The 27,490-nt window shown below is 42.6% G+C and overlaps 1 protein-coding gene across 4 annotated transcripts in view; it reads left to right on the top strand.

Annotated features, from left to right (window-relative positions):
• Nucleotides 1-27,490, top strand: part of SHARPIN (SHANK associated RH domain interactor) — a 172,401-nt gene that overhangs the window by 59,395 nt on the left and 85,516 nt on the right. For all 4 annotated transcript variants that reach the window (XM_033929960.1, XM_033929961.1, XM_033929959.1 and 1 more), the window contains one exon: nt 2,781-2,954. In XM_033929960.1, coding sequence (XP_033785851.1) covers nt 2,781-2,954 — 174 coding nt within the window. The remainder of the gene's footprint in view (nt 1-2,780; nt 2,955-27,490) is intronic.

Here is a 27,490-nt window from a genome sequence, read left to right as displayed (position 1 = left end):
GTTCTGTGTTCACGGCTGAAGCGCTGGGAGCGGGACCGCAGAAGACAAACACAAATAGAGATGGAGAAGTGGTAGACTCTAATTGATTTTCAGAGAGTTGTGTTACTGAGGAGCTAGCTAAATTAAAGGTAGACAAAACGATGGTGTACATCCAAGGGTGCTGAAGGAACTCTGGGAAGTTCTGGAGGCTTGGCTGACTGACCTTTTCAGTGCTTCTCTAGTCTCGGGAGTGGTACAGGAGGAGAAGGGCAGATGTGATCCCTCTACACAAAAGTGGAAGTAAAGAAGCAAATTGATAGAAACACTCGTCCTGTGTTCTGATATGGACATTCGGTTGAGGATGGGCTGAAAAGTGCTTCGATGGCTGGGATGGTTAAGGTGGGCTGGAGTGAGCTTTGATGGAGACTCCAGTAGATGGAACCTAAGCACACTACCGGGCAGGGCTTTGGGTTTCTGGCCCACTCGGGGAGAGTGTGGCGCAGTGATTAAAGCTATAACCTCAGCACCCTGGGATTGTGGGTTCAAACACACGCTGCTCCTTGTGACCCTGGGCAAGTCACTTAATCCCCCCATTGCCCCTGGTACATTAGATAGATTCTGAGCCCGCCGGGACAGACAGGGAAAAATGCTTGAGTACCTGAATAAATTCATGTACTGAGCTCTCCTGGGAGAACAATATATAAAAAAAAAATTAAATAAATAAAAAAAATTACATTACATTAGGAATTTCTATTCCGCCATTACCTTGCAGTTCAAGGCGGATTACAAAAGAATTATCAAGGAAGTATTACAACAAGAACTTACAAAAAAAAAATAATAATAATTTTGGTCATTTTCAAAGAGAGTAAGAAATGAGTATGGTTATTTGTTTGGGATAGTTGGCTTTAGTGAGAGGTGGTGTTTGAAACTTGCGGTGTTATTTCTTTTTTCAGGGCTTTCTTGAAGAGTATGGTCTTTATTTCTTTTCTAAATGTCTTGTAGTCGAGGGATGCCGTCAGTAGATTGGCGATTTGGTTGTCTAGTTTGGCTTCTTGAGTGGCTAGTAGGCCATCATTTAGTTTTTTCCATTTGATTTCCTTAATTGGGGGGGTATGAGAATGGGGTGTGAGTTTTCCTATGTCTGGTTGAAGTGTTGTGGATGAGGCGGTTGTTGGACTGTCTAAATATCTAAGAAACAGGTCCATTTAAACTAAGTAATTAATTTATGGAGCATGTATAGTTGGGCAGACTGGATGGGCCACTTTGGTCTTTATCTGTTACTATGTAGAAACAGAGAATGGTGAAATTTCTTGAATCCGGTGGATTACAGGACCAGAGGCAACATGGATTCACTAGAGGTAGATCTTGTCAGACAAATCTGATCAATTTCTTTGACTGGGTGACCAGAGAATTGGATAGAGGGAGTGCACTAGATGTGGTGTATTTAGATTTTAGCAAAGCCCTTGACAGTGTACCACACAGATGTCTAATAAATAAACTGAGTGCCCTTGGGATGGGCTCTAAAGTGATGGCTGGGTCAAGAACTGGTGCAGTGGAAGACGACAGAAGGTAGTGGTTAATGGAGATCGCTCTGCGGAAAGGAATGTTACCAGCGGTGTGCCTCAAGTTTCTGTTTTTGGGTCTGTTCTTTTTAACATTTTTATAAGCGATGTTGCTTAACAGTTGTCAGGTAAGATTTGCCTCTTTGCAGATGATACCAAAATGTGCAATAGAATAACATGACGAAAGACCTAACGAAGCTTAAAGAATAGTCTGAAATTTGGCAGCTAAAATTTAATGCTAAGAAATGCAAGGTCATGCGTTTGGGCTGCAAAAACCCAAAGGAACGGTACAGTGTAGGGGTGTGAAGATCTTAAGTGCACGACAGAAGAGTGGGTCTTGGGTGGGTGTGATTATATGTGATGATCTTAAGGTGGCCAGACAGTTTGAAAAGGTGACGTTGAAAGCTAGAAGGATGCTAGGGTGCTTAGGAAGAGGTATGGCAGTAGGAGAAAAAAGGTATTTATGTCCTTGTACAAGACTATTTTTAAAGAATTATATTGTAAGCTGCTTGATATTTTATGATTGATGGAATATCAAATTTTAATAAGACTTGGAAACTTGGTAAAAACGGGCTTAAAACACTTAAAACTTGGTGGAATGCATGGATCTTGGTGATATGTGTTCCAGTGATGTCAGAAGTACAAAAATAATGGTAAAAACCTTAAAGAATTTTTGCAAACAACAAAAAATTTACTTAAAACATTTCAAACCTAGTAAAACTAATGGTGGAATCTACAGTCATAAACTAATCAATCTGATATAAAAAATGTGGTCATACAAATAAAGATCAACCATCCTGAATTAGTAAAAACAGTTATTGGATACTGTTTTGTTGACTTGTGATGTTTGTAGTGTTGTGCTACATTCTGGGAATTTATTTAAAAAAGAATTATGATGGCAGAGTTGCTAAGGAGATACTCATTGAGATTCTTGAGGGCTAAAGAGGAACTGTAATAATTTTTTTCATTCCATTTAAAATTTTAAATATGAAAGGTTTTTCTGGGTCAGACAAACTCTCATTGCTATTCATTTTTAAGAATTATATTTAGGCACTATATAGCAGTTGCACAATATCTCTCTGCTTCTGGAGCTAACATGTTGCAACTGTCTGCTGGCTGAGTGGCTTATACCGTTTTGATTGTAACCACAGAGGGGCAGTATATCAAATCCCATCCCTTCCCCCCCCCCTGAAAACAAAGTCATTGCCTGCTGTAAAAGGAATTTTTGTTTTTATGCAGACAGGCTGGTCATGTCCTTCTTGTACCTTCATCAATAAACCAACAAGACCAGGATGTGAAATGTGCAGTGCAGCTCGTCCACAGGATTATGTAATACCTGGAGAGTATAAACCTGATGAGACAGAACGCTGGAGATTGCAGCAGGAGAAAGATGGGATTCAACAGTATCAGCAGGTACCTTAAATTCTTTTCCTCATGTATTAAACTAAACTAAACCTTAGGCTTATATACCGCATCTTCTCTATAGCAATAGAGCTCGGCATGGTTTACAAAAAATTAGAAGAGAGAACAATTACAATATAAATTTGGAAAAGTATGGAAAGGAGTGGAATTTACAACTTTCAAAATAGCCAAGTTTTCAGATGTTTTCGAAATAGTTGGAAAGAGCCCAGATAACTCAGTTTAACAGGAAAATTATCCCACAACTCGGTAATTTTGAAAAGTAGAGATTTCCCTAATTTGCCAATGTAGATAATTTAAATTTTTGCCAATGTAGGACAATTTAATTTGCCAATGTAGGACGATTTAAATTTTTGAGTAGATCTGGTAATATCAGATCTTACTGTATTATTGGTGTCTTGTCAGTTATTTTTGCTTATTTCAGTCACCTTCATAAACTGATGTGGGGCATTTTCCAAAAGGACTTTATAGTAACAGTTTTGACACAGTGTTTGTGTAAGCCATTTCGTCACACTTTTCATCTGCCTTCTGCCCCACTGCTTCACATTTTTGCCTCTTGTCACTCTGAAATTGAAAATCTATCCTATGGAAGAGATGTTATGACTAAACAAGATGTACTGAGGAGGTAGTGAGCCATATGTGGGGCGGTTAATGGCAATGGGACCTAACCCCTAGGAGGGTACTATAAGGAAGCAATACTCAGTCTAAGGACTGGCCGGATGCATGCACATATATATATATATATTTTTTTTTTTTCATGTGAGCAACAAGTTCTAAAAACCAACAGTTTTCCAGATTTGCAACTATTTTTGTGAGCAACTCTCCCAGAATGTATGAACAATTGCTCACGTGCTCAGCTTAGAGCAGTGTTTTTCAACCGCTGTTCCGCGGCACACTAGTGTGCCGCGAGATGTTGCCTGGTGTGCCGTACGGTCAGGGCCGCCATCAGGGCAGTACCACCAGTCCTGCATTCAGGGGCCCGGAGCTGACAGGGGGCCCGGGCTCCCCCAGGGTCCTAGGCCACAGTCTAGGGAGAGGGGCGGTCCGCCCCTCGTGGACAGGAGAGAGCTGGACGGGGGACCCGCGGAGTTCAATACATCTCGAGCCGCGAGGCTCGTCTTCTGTTCCTGCCTGCCCTGCAGCTAACATATAGCCGATCGCAAGCGTTCCCCGATGTCAGCGCTGACGTCGGAGGGAGGGCTTAAGCAAAGCCTGCCCTCCGACGTCAGCACTGACGTCGGAGAATACTTCCGTTCGGCTATTTGTGCGCGGCAGGGCAGACAGGAAGCAGAAGACAAGCCTCGCGGCTTGAGCTTCGTTTTGCTGAGAAAGTTGCAAAGATGGGCTGGGAGGCAAACACGGGACACAAAAGGGGGGAGGTAATGCGTTTTGGACACAAGGCATGAACTTGGGAGAGAGGGAGGGAAAGAGATGCTGAGGTGGGGGAGGGAATGCGTTTTTGGACACAGAAGGCATGGACTTGGGAGAGAGAGGAAGGGAGGGAAAGATGCTGAGGTGGGAGAGGGAATGTGTTTTTGGACACAGAAGGCATGGACTTGGGAGAGAGGAAGGGAGGGAAAGAGATGCTGAGGTGGGGGAGGGAATGCGTTTTTGGACACAGAAGGCATGGACTTGGGAGAGAGGAAGGGAGGGAAAGAGATGCTGAGGTGGGGGAGGGAATGCGTTTTTGGACACAGAAGAAATGGACTTGGGAGAGAGGAAGGGAGGGAAAGAGATGCTGAGGTGGGGGAGGGAATGAGTGTTTGGACACAAGGCATGAACTTTGGAGAGAGGAAGGGAGGGAAAGAGATGGTTGTACACGGGGAATAGAAGAAAGGAGAATTTTTGGTCATAGGGAGGGAGTGAGGTACAGATAGTGGCATACCAGGGGGGGGGGGCGGTCTGCCCCACCCCGGGTTTACGTCCCAAGGGGGTGCACAGCTGGCCACCCTCCAGTGTTGTCCCTAGGCCGGCAAACTGCGGCTCTTTAGCCACTTGAGTGCCACTGCCACCATCGGGAACAGGCCGGCGCCAAGTTCTCCCTGCTTTTCCCTGTGGAGCCGGCCAACTCTCGTCACTCGCGTCAATTCTGACATCGGAGAGGACATTCTGGGCCAGCCAATCGCTGCCTGACTGGCCTAGAACGTCCTCTCCGACGTTAGAATTGACGACGGGTGGCGAGAGTTGGTCGGCCCCGCGGGGAAGAGAAGCAGGGAGAACTTGGCGCCGGCCTGTTCCCGATGGCGGTGGTGGCACTCAAGTGAATTACTTTATATATAGTCAATATAGGCACAGAGTTAAATTTTTTAACATTTTCTAATGGTGGTGTGCCTCGTGATTTTTTTCATGAAACAAGTGTGCCTTTGCCCAAAAAAGGTTGAAAAACACTGGCTTAGAGGGAACATACTGTAGTAGGGAAGTTGAGAAAGTTGCATTCTTTAGCACTCTCCAGACCGGTAGAGATTAATCTTTATGAGTGGGTATATATCCCAATCATGACCAGCAGGTGGAGACTGAAACAAAACTGTGGAATAGTACATAAGTACAAAAATCACAGCTTACGGGTGAGACACGCTCACCTTCATGAATTTGAAAGATATCATCAGCGGACAGGTAGGAAAGTTGGTGAAAAAGAAATGTAGAATAGTTTTGAAGTGAAAGGGAGGAGGGAAAGGTGGTATGGTTGGATGATTTTTGTATGCTTAGTTGGGATAGGTAGTGAAGAGAAAAGCAGCTTGTTAAATGAACCTTTGTTTTCTAATGATGGCAAGCACATGTGTTAGAAATTATTGCAATTTGGTAGGTGCTTGAGATTTCAAGTTGAACAATTCAAGTAATCCTCTCCACTTCACCAGCTGTAATTTTGATTAAATTTTAGGTATTTGTTCTTGGAGGTCTCAAACTACAGTCTGCAAATTTTAGAACAAGATTCCTCCTAGTTACAAAATTAGGGTCACAAGAATATAAGCAACATTCACAAATATGCATTGCCATGCAATAACACAAAAGTTTGTATCATTTAGTAGCTTGAAATTTACTACTACTATTTATCATTTCTATAGCGCTGAGAGGCATACACAGCACTGTACATTTAATATTCAATAAAAGATCCCTGCTCAGAAGAGCTTACGATCTAATTTGGACAGTCGGACAAGACATCTCAGGGTTGGGGAGATTCTGGTAGAAGAAATGACAGCAGTTAGTGGGAGTTAAGAGTTGAAAGCAGTTTCAAAAAAGCGGGCTTTTAGCTTGGATTTGAAGACTGCTAGAGACCCGAACATGACGTATGAGGGTAAGACAATGTGTTTGGGTGGGTGCGTGGGGGGGGGGGGCGACGCGAGCGGGGGGATGCTGGATCGCGGTGGGGGGGGGGGTGCTCATAAATCGAGTCAAGCTCGGTTTCTGAGGTTCCAATTTTGCAAATGTTTTGCTCGTCTTGCAAAACACTCGCAAACTGGTGCACTCATGAACTGAGGTTTGACTGTACATTGTAACTTCTGCTCCATCTTGTGTACCAGTAATTCTTTGAAGACAAGCAGTTTGCCTTAGTCACAAGAGTGGGTTCATGAGATCATGAATGAACATCTGTTGTTGAACTTTCTGGGAGGAACCAGTTTTGAGACATTGGGATGTTTACGCTTAATTAAGGTCTGGAGGGATATTGTCAAATGCCCTCTGAATTATATACACTATTTAGGTTATTTTATAAGCATTTCTTTATTTTAAAAATTTCTATTCTGCTTTAAATCAAAGCAATAAAAAGGTACTGATTCAAATATAACACAGGATATACACATAGACAAATAGCACCTGAGCGTCGATTGTACAGACTTTCATTATCAATATCTTTTCTACAAGGCTTCATCAAACTTCTAAAAGTTCAACCTAAAGTTCAGCCACTGTACAGAACCATGGTGAGACCTCATCTGGAGTACTGTGTGCAATTCTGGAGGCCACATTACCGTAAAGATGTACTTCGAGCTGAGTCAGTCCAGCGAATGGCCACTAGGATGGTCTCCGGACTCAAGGGTCTCTCATACGAGGAAAGACTGGGCAAGTTGCAGCTCTACTCTCTAGAGGAGCGCAGGGAGAGGGGTGACATGATTGAGACATTTAAGTACGTCACAGGTCGTGTCGAGGTGGAAAACGACATATTCTTTCCTAAGGGACCTTCAGTCACAAGGGGGCACCCGCTCAAACTCAGAGGAGGGAGATTTGGTGGTGACACCAGGAAGTATTTCTTTACAGAAAGGGTGGTGGATCACTTGAACAAACTACCGGTGCAGGTGATCAAGGCCACTAGCGTGCTCGACTTTAAGAATAAATGGGACATCCACGTGGGATCTCTACATAGGTCGAGCAGCACTCTGACTTAATGGGGTGGGACAGTAGAGTGGGCAGACTTGATGGGCTATAGCCCTTTTCTGCCGTCATCTTTCTATGTTTCTAATTAATAAAACCATAATTATTAAAAATATAATTATCATAATAGTTGTTATATTGTGTGCAACTAACAAAATAAGGGAAGGGAAAGGGATTTATAATTGAATAATAGTTGATAAAATTATTACATTTTATATGATGTCTAAAATTGTAGTAAGGATTATATAAGATATGTTGTATGTACAGTATGTTATGGAGATATCAAGTGTATACTTAAGATAATTGTATGAATCTTTATGATACACTTGTTGTTATATGAAAAAATTAATAAAAAATGTTAAAACAAATAAAACCATATGCAAATACTGGTACATTAGGGTTGTTCAGGAAAACCTAAAGTTGAAAAAACTGTATGAATTGAAGCTTTTCCCATGAATTTGATTTTTGCTTGATCAGAAAATAATTATTTTAAAAATTTTTAAGTCCATCCCGGGGTTGCGCAAAGCCACTGATTACATAAAACCTCCATTGTTTTGGGTTTTTTTGTAAAATTTGCTGCTGTTTTTGCAAGGAGTTGAACAGCATCGCATGCTTTATCCTGCCTATCTCAAGAAGGCATTGAATGCATGAGTGTTTGCAATGCCATAGGTAGATGATTACACCAAAGTGTACATGTTTAGCTATTAGCAAAGTATGTTAAATTTCTTATTTTCCACAATAAAATGCAGATGTTTATTTCGATTTCTATCCCATTGTCCCCAAAGAGCCCAGAACGGGTTACAGGTTTAACATACTTTCAGTACATGTTTCCGATACAAGTTTTTTCTACCTAGACACATATTTAGGGTCTAATATACAGTTTACTGGTTATAATTTACCCTGATTATTCTACAGTACAAGTTTTATCCTAATTGACCAACAGACAGTTTATAGGTTGGATTTGCCATAGTTATAATACCAGATTTTACCTTATAAGCTTTCCTTAGGTGACACATAACAGGTTCTGGTACCAATGTACGTTTCTTTGTAACCCATCAGTCAAGGGCAGGGGTTAGGTGAAGAGGTATGTTTTTATTGCTTTCCTAAAGTTGAAGAGTCCTTCAAGGGATCTGATCTGCAGGGGCATTCGATTCCAGTGGCTCGGTATGTAGTGGGAGTAGGAATGTTGTTTGGGCGGTTTGCAGTTGCAGGGCATGACCAGGTGTATTTCAGCCTGGGAGTAGAGAGACCAGTTCGGTACATGCGGAGGAAGCTTATCCACCACATAGCCCAGTGCCATGTCATGCAAGGATTTGAATGCTAGAATCGGGTCCTTGAAGACACAGCGTTTAGCTATAGGTAGCCAGTGAGCAGAAGCCAGAACTTGGGAGACAGGGTTGCGGGCACGGAGGTTTTTTAGAAGCCTGATCACCGCATTTTGAACACACTGAAGATGTATTGTACATTCTTAGCCATGGGACCATTGAATAGCGCATTGCAGTAATTCATGCGGGACAGTACTAAGGCATAGAGTAGTTGGGTGAAGATGGACTCTGAAAAGTAGTTCCTTATTTTACAGAGTTGTCCTAGGTAGTAATATGAGGAAGATACCACCTGGGAGATATAGTCAGAAAACGACAGGTTGCCATCAAGAAGTATTCCTAAGCTGCGCACTTGTTCTTTCGCAGTTATAGTAGTTGAGTCCCAGCATAGTGAGGGACAGGCACGGTCGCTTTGTTCTTTGCGAATCCAAAGGAGTTCTGTCTTGGAGGCATATAGTTGTAATTTGTTTACGGACTTCCAATTTTTGATTTCCGAGAGGCAGTTTAGGAGTTTCGCAATCTGAGCGTCCCAAGTTACAGTTGGATGTCATCCGCGAAAGAATGAATTTGTATTTGATATTTGTGGGCTATTTCTAAGACAGGTCTAACATAGAGATTGACTAGTAGGGGGAATAGTAGGGCCCCCTAAGGAACACCATATTTGATTGGTTTCAGTTTTGATAGTACGTCATTGAGCAGAATGCTTTGAGATCTGTTTTTCAGAAAAGAGGTGAGCCATTGTAGTGCAGTATCTCGGATTCCAATTTCAGAGAGCCGTTCAATGAGGCAAGAATGATCAATAGTGTCGAATGCCGCACTGAGATCCAGCAGCACCAGAAGGACATTGTTTCCCTTATCCATGAGTTTCCAGCAATCATCCATGATGTCAAGAAGGACAGTTTCAATACCGTGGAATTTCCTGAATCCAGATTGGAAGGCGGATAGGGCTCCTTGTTTGTAGATGAAGGAGTGCAATTGGTTTAATAGTGTTTTTTCCTGGATCTTGGAGACAAAGGGTAGGTTAGAGACAGGTCTAAAATTGTTGGGCACGTTAGGATCAAGCATGAGTTTTTTCAGGATCAATCTGATGACTGCCGACTTCAAGTTTGTGGGCACTGTGTCTGTTTGTAGGGAAGTATTGCTAAGAGGAAGGCTGCAGTCTGTAAAGGCGTCTTTTACTGTCACTAGGTGGCGTGGTGGACAGAAGGGTGAATTGTGCCTAGTATCTCAATGATGTTGTCATGGAAGACTGTATTGATTTTAGTTAGGTTCCCAATTGTCGTTTTGGTTGAGTTGCAGGGGGACAGTGTCTGTAGTGTAACGGAGTCGAGGCGAGACTGTATTTTGTCTACTTTGTCAGTGAAGTAGTCTGAGAGCATTTCACTGTCAAGTTCAGTGTTAAGATATTGATTGTCTCCTTGCGATATTGTGAGTATATTTTTTGTTAATTACAAAATGTTTTTTGATCTGTTGGGAGTCTTTAAAAATTGTTCAGAGTGCACTTCAACCCTCCGCATTCGCGGTGATTAGGGATGAACTGACCCACAAATACGGAAAAACCACGAATAACTCTCATAGGTTATTTGCAGTTTTCTGTAAAAAATCCTTGAGAATATGATAAAACTGCGAATAACATGAGAAAGTTATTTGCCTCCTCCCCGCCTGCCTGGAAAACCCGCCAATAAGTTAAATAATAATAATAACAGTTTATATACCGCAGGACCGTGAAGTTCCATGCATTTACAATGATTTAAAAAATGTTACAGAGTTAAAATTTAGCGGTCAATTATTGTGGGGAAGGATTGTGCAGTGGAGAGACAGGAGGGTAAACTGTGGTTCGTTGTCTGCAGCTGTCAGAGTGATAGCGAAGGGTGGTGAGCTGAAAGCAGTAGCGGCGGCTGACAGGGTTCTTTTGGAGAGAAGGGTAAACTGTGGTTCATTGTCCTTAGCAACAAGGTAAGAAAGACATATACTGTCAGTGAAACTTCATGGGGAAAAGTACCCGCACAGCAATGCACCCTGAAGAAAGTGCTGGGATGATGTCATTCTGGGGGAGGAGCCAGCATGGTAAAAATAGCAAATAGGGAGGGAAAGCTATAGTACTTCTTTTTAGCCTCTAGGCTGGCTATTTTATATACTTTATGCAGATCTTTCCATTTGGATCTGTCACTGTTGAGTCTGGATTTGTACCATTTTCATTCTGCTCTCCTTAGTTCTCTTTTCTTAGTTCTTAAGTTGTTGTTGAAGGTTTATTTAATGAAATACTTCTAGATTTTTTTGCTTGCAATGTCGTTTATCAATGTATTGTTGCTGAGTGTGGAAATATAAAAGTTATAGCTATAATACCAAGAAAAGTGCTCCATTAAGCAAAAATAATAGCAAATTTTAAGAAAATGGAGCTTTGAGCAACCCCAGGGTGGGCTTCCCTTTACATTTTTTTATTTAATTCTACTTTTGGTGCCTTTCCATTGTCATTGAAACCATGATGCTTCTTCAAGATCTACTCCATTTTGCAGAATCCACTATATTGATCTTTATCTTTGTACTTTGAGGACTAAGGCTTTGACTGGTGCTGGTAAAGGCTGGTTAGGTCTTTTTCATCTTATCTCCATATATTGCTATTAACAAGTAGGTTGAAAAAAAATATTATTTTTAACTAAATAGTACAATTGAGGGAGGGGGGGTGTCAAATGTTTAGTGCTTGTATTGTGTAATACTATATTGAACTGTTTAGTTCAGTGGTCTTCACTAATTTTTAAGCAAGGGCTGTTTTGGGCCCAAAAGGACTGAAGGAGAACCGACAAATGTCTTCCTACTTGGGGCCAAGATACTAATAACACTTCGCAACATTCATTCCTACCAGAACACCTGGTCTTGGTCACACATGCAGAACACAGATATAAACCCTATGCAAATACAGGACTACAAACTAAAAGTCCTAATATATACAAATAAAACCCTAAGATACCAGACTCTGCATGCAGCACAACACCAGAGAAATAGAAAGAAATGCATTTCTTCCTGAACAGTGCAAAATATAAATAGCAGATGTAAATTCTCAAAACTGACCTATTTCACTAAATTGAAATAAAATCATTTTCCTACCTTTGTTGTCTGGTGATTAAATTCTAATCATCTTTTCCCACTCTGGTTGCACTTCCTTCTCTGTCTGTGCTCTTAACTCCATTTTGAAGGCCTTCTTATCTATTTGCTGTTTTTCTCTCCTTCACCCCCCCCCCCACCCTACATCCATCTTTGGCATTAACTTTTATAATAATAATAATAATAACTTTATTCTTCTATACCGCCACAGTCAGATGACTTCTAGGTGGTTCACACCGAAGAGGGCTGGACAATCAGCAAATTACAAAATGCAAATAGTGAAGGTACAACATATTACACAAGAAATAGACAGAAGGAAATTATAAATTTAGTGTGGCTTCTGTTTAGGAGATAAATCTGTCAAACAATACAGTTTTAATTACTCTCCGAAAGGTGCCGTAGGTCAGCCTGGCTCCATTGATGTAGTTACCCAGCCAAGACTGCTGTTTGCTTGCTTAAAACATGAAAGACCTGTCCAAAAAGGATTTATATTTGCAGTCGGTGATCCTTGAGTATGCAAAAAAAAAAAAAAAACCAGGAGAATTATCAGACCGTAACAATTGGAGAGGCAATATAAAAACCTACAAACAACTAAAAAAAGATAAACGCAAAGCATTTTACTCAAACAAAATCAATTCATCCTGCAACAACTCACGAGGAGTTAATACAAAAGAGCTGTTCAATCTGGTTACTAACCTATTTGACACCACCTGCTACACTCTACCCACACATAACTTTAAATTACCCTCGGCGAACGACCTAGCCCTGCACTTTGACTCAAAAATTAAAAAACTAAGAAACAATTGCCCAACAGAAGAACCTAATGAACACCATGTAGCTAACACACAAGGAAATGAAACCCCTGCAGACATGTTCTGGGATTCATTTCAAGACATAGATTGGAATAACTATACCAAATTATACAACAAATACTCCAAATCATACTGCTTCCTGGACTCATGTCCCCCGGAAATCATGAAAGCGGCACCACTTGAATTTAAACTATCTCTACTGCACTACTTAGCCCATAACCTGAAAAACGGAAAATTCCTCACCAACAAAGGCCACATAATAATAACCCCTATCCTAAAAAATAGCAAAGAATCGTCAGCCCTAGTTTCCAACTACAGACCAATTGCTTCCATACCACTCTTTGTAAAGATCCCAATTAATGGAATATCTAGACCAGTTCTCACTCCTTCATGAGACTCAATCCGGCTTTAGACCGCTTTTCAGCACAGAAACGGTAATTGCGGCCATCTTAGATTACTTGCACCTACTTTTAAGCAAAGGCCTCAGTGTTTTGATCATGCAATTCGACATGAGCTCTGCCTTTGACCTTGTAGACCATGCAAATTTGCTACAGTGTCTAGACGCTATTGGCATCAGAGGCGAAGTGCTAAACTGGTTTCATGGTTTCCTTTCGTCCCAAACCTATCAGGTTCGCTTCAACAATGATCTCTCCAACACCTGGAGCAACCCATCCGGCGTTCCGCAAGGGTCCCCACTATCCCCTCTGCTTTTCAATATCTACATGACCTCACTGAGTGTTCAATTAACCCAGCTGGGGATAAAATTATTCAGTTACGCTGATGACTTCACAATTATTATCCCATTTGCCAACTCCATCTCGGAAACAATTCCAAAAGCAACTTGATGGAACATTGGATGACAGACTTCAAACTCAAGCTCAATACTGAGAAGACAAAATTCTTTGTCGCTTCATCGTGCCCTCTTGACACCAAAACCCCACTAGACATCAACAAACATAACTACCCCATACAGCCCACCATTAAAATACTGGGTGTAACTCTGGACCAATGCCTCACCATGAAAGATCAGGTGGACTCCCTAATCAAAAAGAGTTTTTTCACCCTCTGGAAACTTAAATCCATTAAAGCATACTTTGATAACTCTGCCTTCAGAATCTTGGTACGGATACAACCCAAGTGATGGGTTGTATCCGTAGAGGTTTTGTCAGCAGGAGACCTGAAGTAGTGATGCCGCTGTACAGGTCCATGGTGAGGCCTCATCTGGAATACTGTGTTCAATTCTGGAGACCACACTACCGGAAAGATGTGCTGAGAATCGAGTCGGTTCAACGTTTGGCCACTAGGATGGTCTTGGGGCTCAGGGATCTCACGTATGAAGAAAGACTGAATAAACTACGGCTGTACTCACTTGAGGAACGAAGAGAGAGGGGAGACATGATTGAAACATTTAAGTATATCACGGGCCGTATCGAGTCGGAAGAAGATATCTTCTACCTCAAGGGATCCTCGACCACCAGGGGGCATCCGTTAAAAATCAGGGGAGGGAAGTTCCATAGCGACTACAGAAAATACTTCTTCACTGAAAGAGTAGTGGATCATTGGAACAAACTCCCACTGCAGGTGATTGAGGCCAAGAGCGTGTCAGATTTTAAGAGACAATGGGATGTTCACGTGGGATCTCTAAGGGAGTAAAATCAAGGGGGCGGGAATTTGGAATGGGCAGACTTGGTGGGCTATAGCCCTTTTCTGCCGTCTTTTCTATGTTTCTAATCCCTCGTATTAAGTCAACTCGACTACTGTAACATCGCCTACTTAGCAATCCCCCAAAAGAATATGCGACGATTACAACTAATGCAAAACACTGCGGTCAGACTAATCTTCGGTCTAAAGAAGTTCGATCACGTGACGCCATACTTCAAACAGCTACACTGGCTGCCGATGGAAGCTCGTGTAAAGTTTAAGTTCGCCTGCCTCTGTTTTAAAGTTTTCTACGGTCTAACCCCTAAATACATCACTGACCTATTCTCCTTCTCAGCCAACAAACACAAGAGAAGCTCCCACTTGCACTTCGTTTCTCCCCCGGTTAGAGGATGCAAACTAAAAAAACACCATGAGCATCTTCTCTCACATCAGGCTGCTCTATGGGGTAAAGACCTAGAACAACTCCTATTGCCCACCACTTATGAGGTATTCAGGAAACGCCTCAAAACTCACCTATTCCTGAAATACCTAGACAGCTGACCCACTTCCCTCTTTCCCCTCTCTTGCCCTTTCTCCCCATTGTTCCCACATCCCTTAAGTTAACTCAACTTGTACGTCAACTCAACTTGTACTCCACTAATCTTTTGTAAACCGCATAGAACTTAACGGTATTGCGGTATATAAACTGTTATTATTATTATTATTATTATTATAGGAAGGCGCTAGTCCCCAGGCCTGCTTGAAACAAATACAAGCAAACTTGAACATTATTCGTGCCTCCATTGGCAACAAATGTAACGTTTTAGTGAACTGCCGTGTTATGTACTATTCTTAATTTTTGTACTGTTTTCTTTGGGATACCCAGATAAACGATATTGCAGTAGTCCAGTATTGATAGGACCAGAGACTGCACCAGTAATCTAAAGGATGTAGAGTCAAAGTATTTTTTAATGGTCCTTAATTTCCACAGTGCGCAAAAGCACTTCTTCACCACTATGTTCGTGTGGTCAACCATAGTTAGATGTGTGTATAGTGTGATTCCCAGTATTTTTATAGTTTTAGAAATTGGGTATTCATGACCATTTAGATGTAGCGATGTTCTGGTAATTTTGTCCTTTGAGCTTGCCAAGAAAATTTTTGTCCTGCGTGCTTATACATGGTGAGTGTGTTGTCGGGGCAGCGGCTGACTTAGGAGAGGAGAGGTGAAGCCGCGCACATGCTCATTCAGGATGGCGGCAGGCTTAGATGGGAGCCTGGAGGCGCTGACCGACGGCAGAGGCATCGGTCGAAGCAGGAGGGCAGCCGCACGGGGACCCTGAGGGAAGGAAGGCACCACGTTGGAATCGCTGCAGCACCCGCAGGCAGGTACTCACCCCTGGGCCACCATTGCTGAGTACTCGTTTATCGGGGCAGTGCTCGGTTTACGAGACAAAAGTTTGCTGAGTGTTTTGCTCGTCTTGCAAAACACTCGCAAACCGGTGCACTCGTAAACCGAGGTACCACTGTACATGATTGGGCAGATCCAAATAGTACAAAATGCAGCGGTAATATTTCTACGTGGAAAATCGAAGCAGATACGTGCCACCCCACTACTGGCTCCTGATCAAAAGCAGGGTTAAATTGAAAACCATGTTGCTGACACACAAAATCAATCATTTTTTTCAGAACCGCAATACCTAGCAACCAGATTACACAATCATACACCAACACACGTCTTGCGATTGAGCCAGAAATACCTACTAAAAATACCCTCCTCCAGAGACATCAAATACCAAAGCGTCAAGACAATAATGTTCTCAGAGATGGCTCCAATGTAGTGGAGCTCCCTTCTGAAGAAATTAAAACTAGAACAGGATTCAAGAAAGTTCAAGAAAGGACTAAAGACCATGCTTTTCATAGACCACTTTAAGAAACATTCAAAGGGGAGTAGCAACGAGGAGGAAATAATGGCCAAACTCCACTTGGAAAACGACAGGAAAAATTCATATATGCAAAATATATGATAAATAAAACACAGACAATAGAAGTAAATGTATATACATAAAATGAATATATTATAGTACAAATATGCAGGATATGTAAACATGATAATCTAATATACATTGTATTTCGTATAAAAGTGCAAGATAAATGTTGCCCTTAAATCGTAACTCATGTATTGTAACATAACTCATGTATACTAACACTATTACTGAATCTTATGTATTGTAACATCATTTACTCATGTATGGTAACATCATCACTGAAGCTCAGGTATTGTAGCATCAGTATTGTGTTCAGTTTTGGAGACCGTATCTGGCGAAAGACATAAGAAAACTTGAGGCGGTCCAGAGGAGGGCGACGAAAATGATAGGAGGCTTGCGCCAGAAGACGTATGAGGAGAGACTGGAAGCCCTGAATATGTATACCCTAGAGGAAAGGAGAGACAGGGGAGATATGATTCAGACGTTCAAATACTTAAAGGATATTAACGTAGAACAAAATCTTTTCCAGAGAAAGGAAAATGGTAAAACCAGAGGATATAATTTGAGGTTGAGGGGTGGTAGATTCAGGGGCAATGTTAGGAAATTCTACTTTACGGAGAGGGTAGTGGATGCCTGGAATGCGCTTCCGAGAGAGGTGGTGGAGAGTAAAACTGTGACTGAGTTCAAAGAAGCGTGGGATGAACACAGAAGATTTAGAATCAGAAAAAAATATTAAATTTTGAACTAGGCCAGTTACTGGGCAGACTTGCATGGTCTGTGTCTGTGTATGGCCGTTTGGTGGAGGATGGGCAGGGGAGGGTGTAGATGGGCTGGAGTAAGTCTTAACAGAGATTTTGACAGTTGGAACCCAAGCACAGTACCGAGTAAAGCGTTGGATTCTTGCCCAGAAATAGCTAAGAAGAAAAAATTAAAAAAAAAAAAAAAAAAAAATTTAAATTGAATCAGGTTGGGCAGACTGGATGGACCATTCGGGTCTTTATCTGCCGTCATCTACTATGTTATTATATTATAGAAACTCATTACTGAAGCTCAGGTACAGTAACACCATTACTGAGTCAAGCCAATCAGGGCCTTAGACTCCTCCCTCTTGTATCCGGGATACAGAGCAAGGCGCCTAAGAAAGTCCTTGATTGATTCAGATGCCTAAGACCCCCTCTGAAGGGGAGGGGCCTGAGGCATCTGAGCCAATTAGGCATGCATCACCTGATGCATCAGGGAGGGAAAGGCCCGGCATTGTAAACTTGGTGGACTCGGAGGTGGCAGGAGGGGAGTGGATATCCCTTCTGCCTTTCTTTGGGGGGGGGGGGGGGATAGGGGATGATTGGCTTGGGGAGCCTTCTTGGTAGGAGGGAGTGGGCATCCCTATTTTTTTGGGGGGGTGGGGATAGGGGATGACTGGCAGGGAACGATTGGCACGGGAGGCCTTCGTGGCAGTAGTTTTACCGTGGGGGTGTCTTCGGGATGGCAGAAAGGAATAGGCATCCCTCCAGCTATTTGTTTTGGGCTCAGGTGTTCCTGGGGGGGGGGGGCACACATGTGTCGAGGTTATTGGTGGTGGGGGACCTTTTTTATTTCCTTTTTTTTTTTTAATGGGACATACGCAAAATATCTGTGCCATTGAAAAAAGATGGGAAAAAACCCCCGGCAGACCTACTGGCAACACAGTTACCGACAGGTCTAGCCCAATCTGTTTTTACGATCGCTAAAACCCCATTTGAAATAACCAAGCAATGTTAGTGCATCAATCGCTTGGCTATTTTGTATGGGGTTTTAGCTAATTTTCATGGCCGTATCAGAAAATGTGCGAGCGAGGGGATAAATAAACAGTGGGCCGTTTTGTGCATTGAGTCGGTAACAGGGATTGTCACTAAAGCTGTGAAAACAGGTTTAGCAACGATCGCTGACTTTAGTGCATCTAGCCCAAGAGTAGGCAATTCCAGTCCTCAAGAGCCACAGGCAGGTCAGGTTTTCAGGATATCCACAATGAGTATGTATGAGATGGATTTGCATGCACTGCCTCCTTGAGATGCAAATCTATCCCATGCATATTTATTGTGGAAATCCTGAAAATCTGATCTGCCTGTGGCTCTCGAGGACTGGAATTGCCTACCCCTGATCTAGCCCAAAGTCATTAGTAGTGGTATAGAAGCTTTCAGTAAACAATAAACTTGTATGTAGTGATTGTAATTTAATGATATATGAGATAATAATAATAATTTTATTTCTTATATACTGCCAAAGCCATGGTAGTTCGAGGCGATTTACAATAGGAGGAGCTGGACAATCAGCGATATAGTTACAATATAGAATCAATGAATACAAGTACATTGAATGCAAGTACAAATAAGAAGAGCTGGACAGTCAGCGACATACCGTAGTTACAATGTAGAAGCAATGAATTCAGTATAGAGAATATGAGAGATAATGAACAACAAATTCTTAGGTGACAAATAGGTTGAACAGTTTCGTTTTTACTAATTTTCTAAAACTAAAATAGGATGAGGAGAGCATGATAATGTTACCCAGCCAGTCGTTCAGTTTATCTGCCTGGAAGGCTAGAGTTCTGACCAGGAATCTTTTGTAACGGCAGGCCTTTATTATTGGGTGTGTAAATATGTGGATTTTACGTGTGGGCCTAATAGTGCAACCCAAATTGAAGTGGGAGACCAGGTACATAGGGGTCAAACCAAAGATTGATTTGAAACAGAGACAAGAAAATTTAAATAAAACTCTAGCCTCGAGGGGCAGCCAGTGAAGTTTTTGATAATAGGGACTTATGTGTTCCCATTTTTTTAAACCGAAAATCAGACGTACTGCTGAATTTTGAATAATTCGGAGTTTTTGAAGGGTTTTCTTGAAGGATCCAAAGTAAATAATGTTGCAATAGTCCAGCATGCTTAGAGTAGATTGTACCAGTAGACAGAATGATGCTGCATCAAAGTATTTTTTGAAGGTTCTTAGCTTCCATAATATATGAGAAGCATTTCTGGTCAATAGGTTCGTGTGAGCAGGATTTATTTAGACCTCGGTCTAAGTGTTTATCACTTAATAAATACCTGCCTGGGGCTATTGATCACCACGAGGGAAAATTAAGCCCGTACTGAGTATTGCTCTGTAGTTTGTACTATTATTTTTGGCCTTATTTAAAGATCTAGTTGGTGGTGCACGATTCATACTGTCGAAGATTCAGATTATGGTGATCATATAAGACATTACCAATTTTTTGAACTTGGATTATTTGTTACTATTGGTAATTTTGGGGTTTTTTCTGGCTGAAATTATTCCAGGACATGTCTACCCTAGGTTCGTCTTTGTATTGACCACCTTGAAATAACATTGACAAATTTTCTTACAGCATAATCAAAAAAATGCATGGTTAGTCTAATGAAAAAGGTATTACCTTATTTCCTTTGTTTTGTTTCTGTATATTACCTTTCAGCATAAGAATGGTAAAAAGACCAAATAAAGCATAAATACAGTGAGCTAAATAAGGGTGGAGATTTATCTGCCAGATTGTCAGAATATAACTATTTAACAAAAAGATGGTTTTTCTGTTAGCTGTTGCCTTAGTAAGAAGGGTCTCGGAGCTGCAGGCTTTATTGTGCAGAGAACCTTTCCTCTTGTTATGTACGGTACCTTCCTTTCTGCCCAAAGTGGTCTTGACCTTCCACGTAAATCAGGAAGTTACATTCCATTCCACGGGTTTGAAGAAAAAGGACAAAGTTGGCATTGCTAGATGTTAGAAGAGTTGTTTTTCATTTCCTCGAGATGATGATTAATTTTCATCTCTCAGATCATCTTTTTGTGCTAAGGAGTCCTAGCTGCCTGGGGAAGCTAGTTTCTAAGGCCACCATTTCCAGATGGATTTGTAAGGCTGTTTCTTCAGCATATATCAGGTGTGATAAGCAACCACCGATTTCATTGAGAGCATACTCTATAAAATTTTACAGGGTGGATGTGGTGGCAGGATTGGATGTCATTTTTGAGTCCTTGGTACTAACAGCAGGCTCATCTGCCCCACCTTAGACTTAGGGGACTGCTTTGGTACGTTCCACTGGTTCAAGACTTATATACCTTTGGCACTAGAAGGGAAGATTAGGTTCTTACCTCTATTAATTGTCTTTCTAGAAGAAAGGCATGAGTCTTGAAGGCCCACCCTGTCAGATTTCACTTAACCTGCTTACTGTCTCGACAAGTTTGTATTTCCAGATGTTTGGTTCTCTACTGTCAAACAGGTCCAAAGAGTGATGAGATACCTCTCTACTGTGAAAAACGAAGTGAAAGGCTCTAAATATTACAGAAGTGTTAGTGCTAGTTACACTGAGGCAGGTGGCTTGTTCATTTCCACCTTCTTTTAAGCTCTCCACTCATTGGACTGTGATTTCAGCGCTGGCTCAAAGTCTCTGACCCATGTTTCATCAATAGCAACAATGCGATTCAAGAATGCATAACCTTGAATGTCGAATCTTTGTTTATCCCAGGACAAGCAGGCAAGTTCTGAACCGGGACGGCACCGGAAAGAGGACAATCCGGATTGTCCTCTTTCCGGTGCCGTCCTGGTTCAGAACCCCATTTACAGAGTCCCCTCCTGATGAAGAGTTGAAACTCGAGTTGGGGGGCCAGGAACTATATGTGTTATTTTTAGCACTTATTTATGCACTAATTTAGGCACAGCACTTTCACATTACTGAGGTTACCGAAGTTTAAATCTACCCAGCCACTCAGCAAATCCAGCAAATTCAGATAAGTGAAATATACAATTTTTATCATTTACTGGTCTGTTTATACTTTGTGGTCGGGTCAGGGACAGTGAAGTCAATGATGGTCCCTGTGTTAACCCCAGTTCGGTGATAACACTGAATCTAAGGGTATAAGGTCTGAGCACTTCACAACAAGGTTTAAATTTAAATGAGAGCTGTGATTTTAGTTGTGATTATTCATGTTCATCACAGTTATAATACGAGTTATCTCCCTATTAGTTTGCTGACAAAGTGCCATAGACAAAAGCAACTTCAGAACATTGGCGACTGGCTGACCTGTCACAAATCGAGTTTGCTCAGGTCCCATGAGATCTGGTAATTATGTCTGCAAACCTGGATGCCAGATAGTAATCCCATGAACGCCATGAATCCCTGAACGCCCGATAATAATCCATGTTTATTAATGAAATAGGGCGGTATGATTTGACTAACTCTGAGGGAAGAAAAGGCTTATGCAGCAGGCTAATTAAAGCTACTTTTTCATGTGGGGGAAGGAATCAAATTCAAGGACCTCTGAATAATACTTTTAATCATTTTTATTAATTTCAGAAAGAATAATACAGCAAAAATAAAGTACACAGCAAACCATCCATTCTACCCATGAATTCCCACCCCCTACCCCAGGAAACAGCAGCTAGTAACCAACACTAAAAAGTTTGCCTTAATTAGTTTGTTTACTGCGAGCCCTATGTGTCAAAGTAGTGTAAAATGGTATCCAACAGTGTAAGTAAGAGTTACCCTGTCTAGAGTCCAAAGTTCTAATCGTCTTACAGTCCAGTCCAGTCTGCTGAATCATTAAGATTCTCCAATGGGCAAAAGTAAGAGCTGAAGACGTCAACTAACATTATAAAATTGCTTTATGTTCAAACATTTTTTATTGAAGGAATAAAGTAAAAATACATTCATATAATGCATAAAGATATTCCTTACAAATGATAATACCCGCATAATAGGCTTTATGAACAAATGCTGTACATCCCGAGCGTACTGGGACCATGGCAAAGGTCAAAGTAAAAAGAGAAGTAGGATGCACTCTCCAGGTACAATTCCAAAGGTGTCCAATCCCGGAAGTAAGCTTACTCCACAATGCCACTATGTTGAGGCAGCACCAGAACATGTGTCCCAAGGTGGCATGAGGTGCACCACACTTGGGGCATGTATCTGCAGGTATTAAATGCACCCGAAAAGCCCTATTGGGTGCAAAGTAGGCTCGCAACACAAACTTGTAATAGCGTTGTCTGTCCAGCACAGAAACAAACAGGCGGGTACCAAGTCTTACACTCCTTTTCAACAAGTCTGCTATAATAGGGACTTGCAAATCACGGGTCCATTTGACTGCATAAGCGGCATAATCCAACTCTCCAACAGACTCCAAAAGGTACTGATGATGAAAGTGAAGAGGGATAGGAATTTGCGCTGTTAAACATAAGGCCTCTGAAAGCAACTCAAAGTAGTTGTAGCTGAACTGCTCCAATTAATAGCCAATCTGTCGATCAAATCGGGAAAGATTCCGGAAGACTGAAAAGTGGTGAATGTTACGCTGATCTTCAAGAAAGGTTCAAAGGGCGATCCGGGAAACTACAGATCAGTGAGTCTGACTTCAGTACTGGGAAAGATGGTAGAGGCGCTGATAAGGACCGTATCGTTGATCACCTTGATGGACACAAACTGATGAGGACCAGTCAGCATGGCTTCGCAAAGGAAGATCATAGAAACATAGAAAAAGCGGCAGAAAAGGGCTATAGCCCACCAAGTCTGCCCATTCCATGTATCCCCCCCCCTGAATTTACTCCCTTAAAGATCCCACAAGAGTATCCCATTTTTTCTTAAAATCCGTCACGCTGCTGGCCTTTATCACCTGGAGTGGGAGTCTGTTCCAATGATCCACCACTCTTTCGGTGAAGAAGTACTTCCTGGAGTCGCCATGAAACTTCCCTCCCCTGATTTTCAGCGGATGCCCTCTGGTGGTTGAGGGTCCCATGCTTGACAAACTTACTGCACTTCTTCGAAGGAGTAAATGGGCAGATAGACAAGGGTGACCTGGTCAACATCGTAAATCTAGATTTTCAGAAGGCCTTCGGCAAGGTTCCGCATGAACGCCTACTTTGAAAAATTGTGAGCCATGGAATCGAGGGTGATATACTCACAAAGTCCATCCTGAGGGAGGGACGTAACAAAGTATTGGATTTGATGATATGCATACCAGTCCGTGGCCAGGAGATGGAAAGAGTCTTTGAGAGTTTGAAAAGATTCCATAACTCCATCCTCCTGTACAACATGAGAAAGATAACACAAGCCCCTCCTGGACCACTGACGAAAAATCTCTCTGCAAAGACCACTGTGGTTCCACCAGGGTTAGTAACAAACCATCTGCAAAGGCTAAGACCCGCAATTGCAAATTCCCTTCCGGCAAGCCCACCAATTCATCATCCCGCTTTAATGTACATAAGAGGGGTTCCAAGTATAACAAAAACAATAAAGGGAGCACGACTCAAACACATGGTATTGGAACCCATTAGGGCCCAGGCGATCCTGGACCTGATACTCACCAACGGGGATAGCGTCTCTTGGTAGGAGATACGCTAGCCTCCAGCGACCACAACATGATGTGGTTCTACCTCAGGAAAGGTTTCCCTAGATCAAACACGAAAACAAAAGTACTCCACTTCCGAGACACTAACTTCGAACGCATGGGAGATTTCGTCCACCGGACACTGCAGAACCAAGCAGCTAGATGGAAGCTATGTGGTCATCCCTGAAATCTACCATACTTGAAGCGACAAGCCTCTACATTAAATCAGTACACAAACGGCGGAGAAACAACAAACCCCAATGGTACTCCGCAGAAATCTCGCACCTCGTCAAGGAGAAGAAAAAAGCATTTATTTCCTACAAACGAACGGAGACTAGGGAAGCTAAACTAGAACATAGGGTGAGGTCTGCAGCGGTCAAAATGGCAGTCAGGGAGGCCAAACTTCGAGTGAAAGAGACTCTGGCAAAGAACATGAAGAAAGGGGACAAATCCTTCTTCAGGTATATTAGTGATAGGAAAAAGAACACAGACGGGATAGTACGCCTTAGAAAACCAGATGGGAACTGTGCAGAATCAGATTCCGATAGAGCAGAATTACTGAATGAATACTTCTGCTCGGTCTTCACCTGCGAGGCACCGGGGCACGGTCCACAGTTGCAGGCAAGGCCCAGCGTGGAAGACCCGTTTCAGAATTTCGAGTTCACACCTGGCGACGTCTACTACGAACTGGCAAGACTCAAGGTGAACAAAGCCATGGGACCGGACAATCTACACCCCAGGGTGCTTAGTGAGCTGCGTGATGTCCTGGCAGAATCGTTATCAGGACTCTTCAATCTCTCCCTAAGTTCGGGGAGAGTCCCCATAGACTGGAAAACAGCTAACGTCGTACCACTGCACAAAAAGGGTTGCAGGGCAGAGGCTGCAAACTACAGACCAGTGAGTCTCACATCAATAGTATGCAAACTAATGGAAACACTAATCAAACATAAATTAGACGCAATCTTGGATGAGGAGAATCTATGGGATCCAAGTCAACACGTATTCACCAATGGTAGGTCCTGCCAATCCAATCTCATCAGCTTCTTTGACTGGGTAACAAAACAGCTAGACTTGGGAGAATCCGTGGACGTCATATACCTAGACTTCAGCAAAGCTTTCGATAGTGTCCCGCATCGCAGGCTGTTGAGCAAGATGAAATCAATGGGGCTGGGAGAAACACTAACTACATGGGTCAATGACTGGCTGAGTGGCAGACTTCAGAGGGTGGTAGTTAACGGTACCCTCTCTAAAACATCAGAGGTGACCAGTGGAGTACTGCAGGGCTCAGTCTTGGGCCCGCTCCTTTTCAACATATTCAAAGGGGACCTAACTCAGGGGCTTCAAGATAAGATAACGTTATTCGCTGACGACGCCAAACTATGCAATATAGTGAGAGATGGCAATTCACCCGATAGTATGACACAGGACCTACATTTGTTGGAGCTTTGGTCCTCGACCTGGCAGCTGGGCTTCAATGTTAAGAAATGCAAGATCATGCACCTCGGCAGCAGAAATCCATGCAGAACTTACACCTTGAATGGTGAGACCTTAGCTAGAACTTCAACAGAACGAGACTTGGGAGTGATCATCAGCGCAGACATGAAAACTGCTGATCATGTGGAGAAGGCTTCATGTAAGGCAAGACAGTTGTTAGGTTGCATCCGCAGGAGTTTCGTCAGCCGGAAGCCTGAAGTCATAATGCCATTATACAGAACCATGGTGAGACCTCATTTGGAATACTGTGTGCAATTCTGGAGGCCACACTACCGAAAAGATGTGCTAAGAGTAGAGTCGGTGCAACGGATGGCCACTAGGATGGTCTCGGTGCTCAAGGATCTATCGTACGAGGAAAGGCTGAAAACTTTGCGGCTGTACTCACTCGAGGAATGTAGGGAGAGAGGAGACATGATCGAGATGTTTTAAGTATATTACCGGCCGTATTGAGATGGAAGAAGAAATTCTCTTTCTCAAAGGACCCTCAGCCACAAGAGGGCATCCGCTCAAACTCAGGGGCGGGAAATTTCATGGCGACACCAGGAAATATTTCTTCACCGAGAGAGTGGTTGATCCTTGGAACGAGCTCCCGGTGCAGGTGATCGAAGCAAACAGCGTGCAAGAATTTAAGAGCAAATGGGATGCCCATGTGGGATCCCTTAGAAGGTTAAGCCAAGGGAACCTGTCACCAGGAGTGGGATCCCTAGGATAGTAGACTTGGGGGTGGGTCAGTAGAGTGGGCAGACCTGATGGGCTATGGCCCTTATCTGCCGTCATCTTCTATGTTTCTATGTAAGGACACCCCTGGCATGTCCCGCGACCAATCAGAAAGTAAGGGGAGCAAACACCATTTACCAAAATTGAGGCTCTAGGGGCCGCATATAAAGTCCAAACAGAATGCAAAACCCAGCTCCCCCAACCCCACATAGTCCAAAGTCTGAAACAAATAGTGCCAGTTAACCTGGTCAAACGCTTTGGCCACGTCAACCCCTATGAGGATCCCTGGAATATACATCGATTGAGCACAGGCCATAGCCAAAATTGCACGCCTAAAATTTAGAACTGAATGCCTATGCTGAACAAAACCAACCTGTTCGGCTGAAATAAAAGTGGGCAACAGAGGCGCCAAACGATCAGCCATCAACTGAGCCAGGATTTTCAAGTCAACGTTAAGAGAAATAGGACGGTAGGAATCCACTACCTCTTTGGGCTTATTAGGCTTTGGGATCAATGTTATCACTGCATCATTGGCATAAGCCGGGAAATGCCCTTTATCTAAGGCTGTAGCATAATATTCCAGCTGCGGACCACAAATCTGAAGTGGCATCATTTTAAAGAATTCTGGGGAAAATCCATCCGGTCCAGGGGCAGTGCATGATTTTAAATGCTTAATAGCCCATTGAAGTTCCTAAGCCTGAACTGGACCATTCAGAACCCAATGCTGGGCATTGTAAGTTAAGGTAAAGCTGCATCATCTAAATAATCAACATCCTCAGGGCTCTGGTATGGCGCCAGACCTGAATAAAACTCTGAGAAATGACAATAGAAAGCATCTTCTATATCAGCCTGTTTAGTGTGTTGAATGGTAGCACCCTCATTAATCAGTGATATATACCGAGCACCCTGCCAATTTTTGGTAACAGAGGCCAACAGTCTACCCACCTTGTTCCTAAATCGATAAAATTTGAATTTGCGATAAAACAACGATTTTTTGGTAAGCTCATGTAGCAATGAGTTAAGCGCCACCTGAGCAGTTCTTCTTGCAAAGGAGGAGAGAGGCACCACAAATATTGAGCCTTTAATTTAGTATATTGTTTTTCCAAATGAATGATGCCCTTTAAGATCTATTTCTTATGGGCCAAGACATAGGCAATAATATCCCCTCTAAGAACCGCCTTTGTAGTGTCCCAAAAAAGTCCCGGATCATCCAAATGCTGCCCATTAAACTACAGAAAATCATCCTATTGAGCTTGCAAATATTTCTGAATGTCAGGATCACTCTGCAGGTATGCTGGAAAATGCCACCTCAGACCCTGTCCAGACACCCCCCCAAAGACCAATTCCAACCAAATGAAACAGTGGTCTGAGATTTCTAACGGACCTATTTGGGCAGATTTTACACAAGAAAATATGGATTTCGAAACCAAGAGATAGTCCATAAGAACATAAGAATTGCCGCTGCTGGGTCAGACCAGTGGTCCATCGTGCCCAGCAGTCCGCTCATGTGGCGGCCCTTAGGTCAGAGACAAGTGTCCTGAGTTTAGCCTTACCTGTGTACGTTCTGGTTCAGCAGGAACGTGTCTAACTTTGTCTTGAATCCCTGGAGGGTGTTTTCCCCTATAACAGCCTCCGGAAGAGCGTTCCAGTTTTCCACCACTCTCTGAGTGAAGAACTACTTCCTTACGTTTGTACGGAATCTATCCCCTTTTAACTTTAGAGAGTGCCCTCTCGTTCTCTCT

This window comes from Geotrypetes seraphini, chromosome 2 (genome assembly GCF_902459505.1).
Source record: "Geotrypetes seraphini chromosome 2, aGeoSer1.1, whole genome shotgun sequence".
NCBI lineage: Eukaryota > Metazoa > Chordata > Amphibia > Gymnophiona > Dermophiidae > Geotrypetes > Geotrypetes seraphini.
The sequence above is the reverse complement of the archived record's forward strand: the minus strand, read 5'-3'. Positions and strand labels throughout refer to the sequence as shown.